We start from the raw sequence: 12,792 nt of genomic DNA, 5'->3' as shown, positions 1-12,792 counted from the left end.
ACTAATCTAGCATAAAAAACTATTGAATATTTGAATTCAATAAAAATTTATATAAAATACATGTAAAGCATAAATTACTATATAAATCAAGCTGTATTTTGTTTTTATATAAATTATATCACACCGCTTCTAGTAATTTTTAGCTTAAGCATATCATCGGCTAATTTTCAAAAAAAAGAATTTCAAATTTTAATCCAAATTCTTTTCTTAAAATTCACAATCAAATTACAGCTTATCTTTAATAGTCTTATTCATTCTATGCTTTTTTTTCGGCTCCATAAAAGTCATAAATTTTTCCATCATAAATTTGTTAGAAATTGGGTTACCATTGCCAAACATTTGGATAGAAAAAGCCCAATAAATTATACCCAAAGCATCCAAACATGAAGATATCATATAAGAAATATAGTTTAATTCAGTAATTCCCTAAAATCTAAAATGTTTAAGAACGTTTGTTCAATATCTTACAATCTAATTCACAGATTTAGCATATGTACTACGTATCAAATATACAATGTGATCTCTCAATAAGCTTAGAAGGTTAATTATTAAAATTAAATAAAATTCTACAATTAGCGAAAAATAATACGGCAGATAATATGCTTATAGGTAAAGAAATTCAAAGAGCATTCCTTAAATTTTTTCGAAATTTATCAAAACTCGAAGGTAAATCATCGAGTGATATGCGAAAAAAACTTTTTTATTCTATTAATGATAATAAATATATTAGCCATATTAAAACTTTTCATTTTTTAAAACTCATAGAAATACGTTTGATATTCTTCATTAAGAACATATAAAAACGAGTATAATTATCATAATCTGTTAATTTACAATATAAATGCTTTTCTGCTTGTAGTAAATATCAAATAAGAAAATAATAACATTATAAATTTTTCAAATAAGAATATATTATCTAGCATCTAAGCATGAAGATATTTAGAATTTGGATATCTAAATTCTGCTTAGATTACTTTCAAAATATAAGTCAATAATCTTTGATTTTATTAAACGCTAATATTGGATAGTATATTTTCACAATTTAATTGTAGTTAGATAAATGATAATTCATGTAACTCATTGATTTCGATCAAAAGTTATATTCACCTTGTTAAAAAAAATAAAAAAAAAAAAAAACTGGGTGCTTACTGATTTGAACATATTGCCTTTGAACCCCACGACATAACCAGTAGGCTAAACGTACAGTGATTTTTTTTATAAATTCTAGTATAAAATACTTCCCGCAGGGCATTTGTTTAATTATTTCACATTCTGATGACATAATTTTTAATATCATAGATAATGAAAGCGAAAAATATATAAAAATCGACAAACATGTTATAATGAATTGAGAGCTTTACGTGTCAAAAAACACATTTCATACTGATTTCTATAAAAGGTATCTTTATTATAGAAGTGTAAGCTATATCTGTTTGTTTTTTTATTATAACAAATTCAAAATTCTCTTATAAGGATTAGATGAAATCTGTATTACTAAATCATTAGCTAAATGAAGGTTCAAATAGAAAGTAAATATCAATTTATATGATACTGAAACCAAATAGTTCTTTTAATAAAAGATAACACGCTGAAAATTATTGAGTATTTGCAAATCTCAAAAATCTATTGGTGAATTTGGCTCAACTTTTAAAATTATAACATCCATATCAAATCATAAAAGCAGACAAAAATTAAAGCCAAACCTATCGGCCAATTTTTTTTTGATATTTTGATTTTTGAGGTATACTTTTAAAAATGGATTTAAAGCACTGATGAAAAAACATTAACTTCTGTCGTTATGATTATTGATTTAGACAATAATGATTTTAATCTTTGATTATCAAAACACTAAAGTCATCTTTTTAACATTTGCTTGGTAGCATTAACTCAAGTCTAAAGTACTATTTTATGTGGCACTCTTAGAATTTTTGTATTCATTGTACACGCTGAAATAGTACCATTAAAGTTATGGCGGACTTTCAAAAAATAGTTTGGTCACCTTTCTAAATTCAGATTATCTATGATTATCATTTACTAATGTGATAAATTTATATTACCCAATATAATTACACATCAAAGGATGCATTATAAGATTCTAATGTAAAGGCGACCACTTTCTCAATTTATCACCTTAAAAGATGATCAAGGATCGTTTAATGGTGTACACACATTGTTAAATTATATACCAACGTATTAGATTTTATTAGAAAACAAGAATGGAGTTAACATTCATGACATCTCATTTTTTTTCAAAGATTTGAGCATTATTTTTGCAAAAAAGCATATGTATACTGATGGCATATATTAATAGTAATACCCATTAGATAAAATAAAAATTACTCAAAATTGAGTAATTTCCGATGCCATTTCTGTAACTTGAACGATGGGAAAATAGTTTTAAATATACAATTTAAAACGAGAACTGTTTAATGAAGAAATATGTCAGCGACCATTCCAAGTTTGGCCCATTGATCACCTTTTTCAATAAACCACGATCAATGAAAATATATTTTAACGTAATTGAAAAATTTCAGTTACATAATCGATTCCTTTGCTATAAATAAATGATATAATTCGACCTAAAAAATTGAATGAAAATCATGTCCCTATTGAATTCAAATTCAATGAGAAAATTTTATACTTGTTATGTGGACAACAGTGCAAATAGCAATATTTTTTAATGGAGAAAACTTTTTTAAATGAGTTTTTTGAGAACAATTTGAGATTCTATAGTCTCATCACACTTTTCAATGCTCGATTTTTAAAAACTGTTTAAAAATGGAGCTTATATTGAAATAGTGTAGAAACTAAAAATTACCACAGACTATTTCAGAGGATTGAGTTGCCACTCAATCCTCTGAAAAGTCTGAGGTAATTTGCAAAATTATTTTGGATATTTTGGTGAGTTATTGTGTCATCAAATATTTCATTTTTACTTGGCGGAATTTTCATATAATGGCCGTAAAAATTTTTTTGAATTAAAATTTTAATTTTCAGTTTCATAAATGTTCACACAATCAAGAAGCCTGGCCTGCAAGTGCAACAACATAACAATAGACGACACTGAAATATGCGAAGCTAAGCACACAGGCTTATCTAAAACAGAACAGCAAGAAATTTTGGGAAGAAAAACTCCAGTCTATCATGTTCCAATGTATTCAGTTTCTGTTTTAGACTTTGGATGCGTTAAACTTACTAAAGTTAATGAGCATCATATCATTTTATCTTGCTACAGCTGCAAGAAATCTTATCATCTTTATCAATCAAATGATAACCTCTTTATACAGGTTTCAAATCAAATAGACTGCAACGATGATACTGTCTTATCGACAGCTCAATCTACAGAGGACTTAATTCCTCAGAGTTTCCTTCCTTTCTTCAAGAGAATGACATCGGACGACGATGACTACAGCCTCTTTGATGCCAATGAGGCCAACACTAATGATACACCAGCGAATACAATTTACGGAGTTGAAGATGATGATTACGATTTTATGTTTTCAAACACTTCAATACCAATTGTTGGCTCATACGTTGAGTCAATGAACTACTTCGTCCCAGAGATTGACGCTTAAGTTTCCGATTCATTTTCTATTTCCTTGAATATAGATTATTTGTATATTATATATAGAGTAAATGTTTATTATTTTTAAGATAGATACTTAATTTTTTATTAATCTTAGATTTTGTGGTGACGATTCTTTCCAATAGAACGAATTTCACCAACAGTATAAACGACACTCACACAAATAAGGATACCATTAATTACCCATGCGACTATCAACCATGTTCCTTTAGGCTTCTCATAAAGCTGAGGTAAACTATTTTTCCTAGCTTCAAAGAATTTAAGGAGGACTTCGCCTAAGCGATATCCGGCAGCTGAAATAAGCTGCTTAGCGGCATTAGCACCTTCTTTGATGTAAGTATCGTTGGCAGTAAAATCATCGGGTAAATTTCCGTAAACATATTTCGAAGCATACCGATACGCTTCATTTTCCCATACATCTGGATCAGTACTTTGATATGTTTCAGGGAGATATGTTTTTGGCTGATAATTATTTAAGAGATTTGTAAGATTTTTTTCGTATTCGTCCACATCATTCTTGGATAATGGCCATATTTGGAAATCTAGGCATGCAGAATCCCAAAGCATATGCATATTTCTGCATGGTTGGCCATAAGTGCAGACAACCGCTTGGGAGTTTCCTCCTCTATCGCCATCTGGAAAAGCTTTGCTCCATCTACCAGCTGAATGCACTGGACAATGAGCATCAGCAACAAAATGAGACAATGTTCTGAAACAAAAACCTAAAATCCATTGGCTTGTAGTAGTTTCGCTCATTATAGTATTGATACAGTCTTTACTGGCATCAGTAATGTTGTAAGTTGTTGGATATGAAAAGTCTCCTTCATAATCAGAAGAAAATATTGGTTGATTTCGGAAATGCCAATTGGCCATAATAGCAACATTTGCAGCTTTGATATCATCATGCCAATTTGCTGTATCATGAAAAACGGCTTTTTCACTTGTCCATGTTTCAAGAATATCATTAATGTATTTTAACTGCTCTGGAGAGAGCCTAGTTTCAGCCAAACGAGCTACAGTATAGTGAGGAGCACCCCACCATGATTTACTCACTCGTATCAATGAAAAAACAAATAACATTATCTAATTTTTTTTTGTTGATTTTATTGAATTGGATTTTATCGTTTTTTTCCTATCATATTGGATATTAAATTTAATGAATCAAAACGTAGAAGTGCATATCGATGGCATAGTTTTTAGAGTCCCGAAAGGCACCAGAATCTGGTCCAACAAAACGGTTGCCTTTGAGGATCAGATTATCGTAGCAGGTGCCAACCACGAAGACACCTCTCTTGCTGACGACCAGATCCACAAGATCAAAACCACTAAAGATAAGGATATTCCTTCAGCACCTAAAGGAGGAATAAATAAAGAATGATATTGTTAATTATTTTATATGACAAATTACGTATCATTTTTAAGAGAGATGAAAATATTTTGGAGTTTATATTTCCAGGAGCTTTCAATTTCTCGATTTCATTATGGAGATTTTAATATCTTGAGTTATAATGGCTTAAACATATATGGATGAAAGAAAATAGAAGCTTTGTAATATTAGCCGCACAAAAAAAAGATAGAAATTAAAATTTAATAACATGCGTATCATGTTTCTATTTGTCTAAATGAGCTGAATACGATTGTATGAATACATAAGCATACCACGATTGTTTGGCCCAAAAAAATCAAATTTAATTTAATATAATTTCAGTCCACAAGTTGCTATATGATATGAGTCCATTCAATTATATTTGAGGAAGTTAAATTAATGTTTGATTTCTTATATAAGACAAACTTTTTGTATAAGCGAATACTTTAGAAAATTCTATTAGAATTTATTGTGACACTAATTTATTGAAATGAGACATTACATCAATGCAATACCTGGTGACATTGGAACTGATATCTTGTTCTTAAATGAAAAATATGTAAAATTTCATTGCAAATGAAATTATCACCAATTGTACGGCAAAGCTCATACAATGAATTCCTATTCCCAATATGTTATAGTAACCAAACTATAATTGCAATTTTTTATCCACTATCAAAAAACCAGCAATTTCTCTAGGAGTATTTTTATTTTGATCAAATATTTTCTTTTTAAAAGTCTGCAACTATGAAATAAGTAATATTTTAGGAAATATATGTGCAGTCATCATCACCTGATGATGAAGTTCCATTCACTTTCTCATTCCTCTTTGATTTGATGATGATAACAGTAACTATAATTATTACAGCAACAACAATAGCAACAACTATACCGGATGTTATTCCAATGATTTTAGTATATTTTCCGTCAGCTTCCTTTTGCAAATCTTCATTGCGGTTCGAATCATCATTTCCTTGTTGTTCTTTATTTTCCTCTTTTTTCTTCTTTATCTCAGTTTCGTCAATTTCCTTTTTCCGTTCATCTTCTTCCTTTTGATGCTTTTCTTCCTCTTCTTTTTCATGCCTTTCCTCCTCTTCTTTTTCTCGTTTTTCTTCCTCTTCTCTTTGACGTTTTGCTTCTTCATCATCTTTTCTCTGACGCTTTTCTTCTTCTTCTCTCTGACATTTTTCTTCCTCTTCTCTCTGACGTTTTGCTTCTTCATCATCATCTTCTCTCTGACGCTTTTCTTCTTCTTCTCTCTGACGTCTTTCTTCTTCTTCTCTCTGACGTTTTTCTTCTTCTTCTCTCTGACGTCTATCTGCTTCTTCTCTCTGACGTTTTTCTTCTTCTTCTCTCTGACGTCTATCTGCTTCTTCTCTCTGACGTCTTTCTTCTTCTTCTCTCTGACGTCTTTCTTCTTCTTCTCTACGACGACGCTCTTCTTCCTCTCTTTGAAGTCTCTCTTCTTCTTCTTCATAGGCACTTGGATTTTCTTCTTTTGAAATGTATCGCTTCCAAATAGCTTTTTGAGCATCAACAGCATAAACTTCTGTGACTGGCCATTCATACCCAGTATTCATTAGTGTTGCATATTGTCCGGCATAATTTGAATACTGTATCTTTCTTCTTCTGACAAATGACCTATCAAAGTCATTGTATTCATTGTTATCAGCTTCATATGCGTAATTTACATTTCCTTCATCATCAAATTCGAATCCCCAAAAGGTCATGGCATGGTTTCCTGTGTTTTTCAGATTAGCAACAAAGCCAATGGCTCTGTTCATTCTAAGAGATTCCTTAATAAATGCATTGAAAACTTCTTTCTTAGGCATTCTGACTGTATTTGTGAAAAGTTCTTTGCCTGTGAAAATATCATGGAAGAATCCTTCAAAGCTTAAGTTACTTCTTCTCTTGATTCTGCCTCCACTTGGAACACCATTAAGGAACCATTGAAATCCTTTGGTTGGCCAGGATTGTTGGTCTTCAAAATATTCATGGAAGTAGTCGAATATTGGATCATATCCAACCTGGTTGAATTTATATGATGGGAGTGTTTCAGCAATATATGGATGTTTCTTCAAATAATATTGGACTTCGTCATCATTTATATTTAGGAACCATAATAGTGCATTAGATGCTGAACCAGCCCAACACATATTATCATCAGAGTTATAAGGATTTCGATTTCTTGGATAATGTTTATTAACATCATAGAAACCAGATCCTGGATACCAATAAAACCTTGAATCTGCTTCGACACTCCAATTATTGTTTGAAGGGTCATAAAATGAAATATTTACTCCATGAATCCAAACTTTTGCATTTCGAAAATCGATTTCTCTTGGAGTTTGTTGGAGGCAAGAATCTATATTCCTAATAATCTGCTGTGGATCTGTTTCACAGGCGATATGACTTAAAATAATTGACAACATCAAAATGAACTTTCATTTTGAATGCACTGAAATTTGAATGGGTGAACATCCTTAATTGAATTAAAAAAATTAATAATATTGAAGTAATGTGAATTTCTTTCATTCTGTAATAAATATCCAAAGTTTGTTTTCAATGCAATTTTTCAAAAGTTATATTTTATATTTAAATTTTACAGACCAATCCCTTAAATGGTCCGAAGTATTTTTATTTTAAATTAAGTTTTTATTTAATGAGAAATCTTTTCTCTAACAATATCATAGATAATGCTGACTTCTGGTTCTGTAAGTGGTGTACGATAGCATTTTCAAATCCACTCAATACTCAATTTGAACCTTCCGAATTTTATTATATTCTCACAATTAGTTTATTTTTATATGATAATATATCTTTCATCGTTGAATTGTTATGCATTGATTTCTCATTATTCTATTTTTGTTTGCTCAATCGATGAATGTCATTGTAGATTAGTAAGAAACCACTATTTGAAACATAAATAAATGCTTTGGTGATATTTACTAATATTGAAAATTTGTAACCTGTTGTTTATAATTACTACTCATTTGAGGGATACACTTAAACCCACCGATATAATCTTTGTGATATAAAAATTAAAATTTGATATATTTTACTGTGAAGTATCGAACGAAATATAGTGATATTTTTTAAATGTTTTCGTCGTCATTAGATTGTTTGCTGTTATATTTCTTCTTCTTCTCCATTAATATAATCACTACAACAATTACTATTAAAACAATAAAGGCAACAACAAGGCCAACAATCAAGACTGTTTTACTTTTTCCTTCTTCTAATACAACACCATCATATTTAATAATTGCTGCATGGTTACATTATTTCCATCTTTATTACATGTAATACCCTTCTGATCTTTCAAATGCATTTAGGATTCTTGTCAACAGTTACTTGGTAAGTTGTAGATACATTTATGAGATAAAATGCAGAGTAACAAGTTCCATTCTTATTACAGAATACACCAATTCATCGTTAAAAAATTGTACTCTTCCATTTCCATTTGTTAAATAGGTAGTACCATTTAGCATTTCCATTAATGGACCTCTCCATCTATCTTAGATAGGTCTAACTTTAGTCATATTTTCGTCACTATTAAAGAAATGTCCGGATTCGCAGCATGGAGTGCAACGATCAATTGAACAAAATTAAAGTATTATTCAAATTTTTCCTATGCTGAACTCTCATCTAAATGAGAGTTTAGACGAGAGCCAATCGCAAGTCTATTTTTCCAAAAATGCTGGGATTCAGGTACTGGCATGCTATAATGAGATTTCATCTCGATTTCATAACCAGCTGAGGCAATCTATTTTGCATATTGGGGAAAAATAATCATTCAATTAAGTATGAACCCATTTGGAGTATACTTTGATAGATTTCGCAAAACATTAAAGTATAATACAATTTGAAACCTAACATCATAATTCTTATCATCTAATAAGTTATAGGGTGATAAATCTAATGGCATGCTTGTGTTTTAATATGTTTAAAGATGTGACATTGCATCTAGTGAAACTCCACTATAATGGAGTTTAATGATTGTGGTTTTCCAAATCATTAAATGGAGTTCTTGATTTGAAATCTGTTGCAGCCCGCATAGTATTAGTAAGTAATTTGTGATCCTATATCATTATAATTGATAAGACATAATTTGAAATAATTCATAATTTAATTCAAATCATTGTAATTTAACTAATTAATCATTATAATAATTAAGGTATAGCAAAGCATAATGAACACTCTCTAGATCATTAAATTACTCAATATTCAGACAATGTTATATTCCAATAACAATGTAACCTCAGAAATAAGTTATTGTATCACTAATATATATTCTATATTAGAATGAATAATATTATTTTTAATATTTACCTGAAATCGTAATTATTTACGTAAAATTAAATTTGAAATTCATAAGAATTTCCAGCCAATCTTATTTTGAATGGCAGTAAGAAGATATTGGAACTCTTCACTTGAAAGAGCTCTGTTTTCAAATGTTTCTCTCTGATTCATCTTCTTTCCGTAACATTTTTTAGTGTAAACAGTCTTTGTCTGAGCTGTGTAATCACAGGATCCTTGTCCTTTTTCGAAAACAACACGATATTGGTTTCCTTCTCTATAGGGAGTGACTTTTTGAATTTCAATGACAAAATGTCCAGTATTACTTGAATACTTGACTTCATGATAGGGTGCACTACCGTCATAATATTCAAAGTTAGGAAGAAGAAGAGGATATTTGGTTGCAACTAGATCGCGAAGAGATGATATATCAGTTGTGTAAACTGTGTCTGTGTCTTTATCACCATCAACACGGTTAATAACTAATTTTTCTGCGTATGTATTTTTGGTTTCATGGCAACCAAACCAGCTGTTTGCCTGTATATGTTCTCTCATATGATGACGTGGGCGTCTCAGTCTGGATTCTCCTAAGTTAACAAGACAAAGAAGGAACATGGAAAAAATGTTATTGAAAGAAAAACCGATTTAATTCAAAAAAATAGCCGTTTTTGCCGCGTCATTTTTTAGTTTTTGTCAATTCAAATTGAGAGAAAGTAATACATGTAGAACGGAGTGAGTGTTAGTGAAATAATTTATGGAGAAAGAGGTCCAAAATTTGGATCTGAAATTTTCTTTGAAAAATTGGCATACAATAATCGCAAGCAGTCTTGGGATAGGCTGCTTTTATCATTAACCGAGGATACTTTGCTCAGAGGTAAAGCAAAAAAGCTGAATCAACGCCGAGCCCCATTGAATTTAGATCCAATTTTGAATCAAACGGTTTATTTGATTCAATTTTGCGATTCATTCAATACAACAAATTTAGAATAAACAAGAATTAACCATATAGTGCAACTTTTGAGACACATCTTCGCTCCGTTGTAGTATTTTGTTAAAGCCATATTTTGCCGTTTGCTTGATTTCAAAAAACTTATTTAATATTATATATTCCGGTTTATAACTTGGAATGCATCGAATTGGCATAAGTTTATCTATTTTTTGATGAATAATGACAATTTATTTTGATAATTATAGGATATTTCCTATAAATTGATTTAAAGAGAGTTATGGGCATTCAAACTATCCCATAGCATAGATCAAATAATGACTGAAACAACTTTGGCGCTTGAAAATACTTTTTCCTTATGATAGAAATTGTATTTTTCTGAATAAGTATTAGAAGAGCATACATTTTTATGCACACATTGTTATTTATTTTTTCATATGTTTCAGAAATTAAAAAACATCAAAAAATTAGATTATTTCGATAACGAAGTTTTTAGAAAATTACATTACAACATCGTTCATTTTTCATATCATTGATATAAATTTACTCTATTTTGATTGTTTTTCAATTTTTTTTTGAAAATGGTTCAATAATAAGATCTTATAACTATACAAGGGCTGTTGGATATTTGAATTTTATTTGTATTGATAAGATTCAACGTTTTTTTAATGAATTTCGCTGAAATTATCTAATTCTAATGAGAATTATTGCCTACTATTAATTGAGATTCATAACAACCAACTTTTTGATGATCTTCTAAGAATAAAACTCGAAGACGATATTTTCCATGTTGTAAATTTGGAGGAATTGTAAAACTAGTACCGTAAACGAATTCTGCAAAATGAGATGGGCATTTCATGAGACTAAGATCACATAATTTTTGACGATATCGAATATCTGGTGTCCTGAGCTTATAAAGATGAATTTCAATAATAGGATCTATGACACGACCAAAAAGCTCAAGGTCTAATGAAAATTTCACTTGGTCTCCTGGAAATTTTGGTGAATGAATTAAATTTGCCGAGTTAATATTAAATATACTACCTTTTTGGCAACTCTTGAAAGATAACGTCTCATTACTGAAACCCAAAGACTGGGTTATCAGCAAGAATATCATTTTTTCAAAGTTTCAAAACTCACTAAAAAAAAATTTGAAAGAAATTAATCGTTATTGAAAATTTATCATTACATTAGAAAAATAAAAATCCAAAAATGGACGCTTTAGTAATTATACAGAATGTCCTTATTGGTGTATTCTTCTTAGTTGTTGGTGGGTATATCTATTTGAAGATTATCGGACGTTTAGTCCATTATAACGCAAATACACCTGTATCAAAACCAGATCCTAACGTTAATATCGACCATGTTAGTTTCCTTACGATTGATATGCAGATGCACCCAAAGATCTTCCATCCATTTCACGATCAGAACAACGAGTTAAGAATTCATGAATTACTTAAACACGTTAAGCAGTATGACGTTGTTGCAATTAACGAAGCACATTCATCTCCATTCCACAGTATCAAGAGCTTTGCCAACAGCATGAAAGAATTAGGATTCAATTATTCCTGTGGATTACCAAATGTTGAGATGGCATCAATTGCTGTTGCAGATGGTGGCGTTATAATCTTCTCAAAGCTCCCAATCCTTCAACATGACTACACTATATTCCAACTCTGCTGTGGACAAGATTATTTTGTTTCCAAGGGCTCAGTTTACGCAAGAATCCAAACAACAGCGACACAGTACATCCATGTAATAGCTACAAACTTGCAATCTCTCACGGATAACTCCATTCCAGAGAGCCAAGCTGTACGAATGAACCAAATAAGAGAAACAATGAGATTAATCTCTAAAAACCATACACAGGATCAATTCCCAGTCATTGTTCTCGGCAATCTTAACATTGATTCCATCAAACCAATCACAGCCGGAAAATTAACCAGAAACGAATACGAAAGACTCCTCAATTCATTCAAAGTTGATAAGTGCGAGTTCATCGACCTCCTTTACGACTCTCAGCATGATCATGTTCCAACTTATGGAGCTGGCGACAAGATTATTACTGATAAACGTGACATCAACAAGAACTTGTCAACTGATTACGTCATCGCTTTCAACCCTCTCGAAGGTCCTTACTACATTGGTGCTCACGTTACAGGAGTTGTCAAACTTGAGGCTGATAACAAGAAGTTCAACTACATTTCATCACATTTTGGTGTTGAATCAACAGTTTCATTCGCAAACAGAGCTCCTGAAGCATAAAAACTTTTAATTTTTTTTTTAGATAACCATTAAAAAAATAAATATAACTAATATCGCTTATATTTTTATATTAAACATTTTGCTTCAAGAATTACCTCCATCTATAACATATGGAGTGAATGAATAATAAATTAGTTTCTAATAAGGTACAAAATATTAGATTTCATATAGCTTAAAGTTCAATCTCTTGAACTCCTAGGATGCCCAGCTTTTACCAATCGAGAAGCTTAATAAGATACAAATTATAGTGTCTGTGATCAAATAAACTTGTATAAACATGGACATCAATTTTTCGTTGGATATCTAAACATCAGATCATTATATTCTTGA

The 12,792-nt window shown here is 30.6% G+C and overlaps 6 protein-coding genes across 6 annotated transcripts; 3 read left to right on the top strand and 3 right to left on the bottom strand.

Moving 5' to 3' along the window:
* Positions 1 to 2,968: 2,968 nt before the first annotated feature.
* On the top strand, positions 2,969 to 3,653 carry TVAGG3_0691040 (uncharacterized protein; the record flags this gene model as incomplete). The annotated part of the gene is made up of 1 exon (XM_001321170.2): positions 3,006 to 3,575. The coding sequence occupies one exon, from the start codon at positions 3,006 to 3,008 to the stop codon at positions 3,573 to 3,575; it is 570 nt and encodes a 189-aa protein (XP_001321205.1).
* A 26-nt stretch (positions 3,654 to 3,679) lies between these two features.
* Positions 3,680 to 4,666, bottom strand: TVAGG3_0691030 (S1-P1 nuclease family; the record flags this gene model as incomplete). The annotated part of the gene is made up of 1 exon (XM_001321171.1): positions 3,680 to 4,666. One exon carries the CDS (start codon positions 4,664 to 4,666, stop codon positions 3,680 to 3,682), a length of 987 nt encoding a protein of 328 aa, XP_001321206.1.
* A 76-nt stretch (positions 4,667 to 4,742) lies between these two features.
* On the top strand, positions 4,743 to 4,964 carry TVAGG3_0691020 (uncharacterized protein; the record flags this gene model as incomplete). The annotated part of the gene is made up of 1 exon (XM_001321172.1): positions 4,743 to 4,964. One exon carries the CDS (start codon positions 4,743 to 4,745, stop codon positions 4,962 to 4,964), a length of 222 nt encoding a protein of 73 aa, XP_001321207.1.
* Positions 4,965 to 5,266: 302 nt separating this feature from the next.
* On the bottom strand, positions 5,267 to 7,384 carry TVAGG3_0691010 (cysteine proteinases family; the record flags this gene model as incomplete). The annotated part of the gene is made up of 1 exon (XM_001321173.2): positions 5,717 to 7,384. The coding sequence occupies one exon, from the start codon at positions 7,382 to 7,384 to the stop codon at positions 5,717 to 5,719; it is 1,668 nt and encodes a 555-aa protein (XP_001321208.1).
* A 1,805-nt stretch (positions 7,385 to 9,189) lies between these two features.
* TVAGG3_0691000 (uncharacterized protein) lies at positions 9,190 to 9,866 on the bottom strand (the record flags this gene model as incomplete). The annotated part of the gene is made up of 1 exon (XM_001321174.1): positions 9,324 to 9,866. One exon carries the CDS (start codon positions 9,864 to 9,866, stop codon positions 9,324 to 9,326), a length of 543 nt encoding a protein of 180 aa, XP_001321209.1.
* Positions 9,867 to 10,672: 806 nt separating this feature from the next.
* TVAGG3_0690990 (sphingomyelinase DDB GG0288017 family) lies at positions 10,673 to 12,519 on the top strand (the record flags this gene model as incomplete). The annotated part of the gene is made up of 1 exon (XM_001321175.1): positions 11,410 to 12,462. One exon carries the CDS (start codon positions 11,410 to 11,412, stop codon positions 12,460 to 12,462), a length of 1,053 nt encoding a protein of 350 aa, XP_001321210.1.
* Positions 12,520 to 12,792: the final 273 nt, after the last annotated feature.

This window comes from Trichomonas vaginalis, chromosome III (assembly GCF_026262505.1).
Source record: "Trichomonas vaginalis G3 chromosome III, whole genome shotgun sequence".
NCBI lineage: Eukaryota > Parabasalia > Trichomonadida > Trichomonadidae > Trichomonas > Trichomonas vaginalis.
The sequence above is the reverse complement of the archived record's forward strand: the minus strand, read 5'-3'. Positions and strand labels throughout refer to the sequence as shown.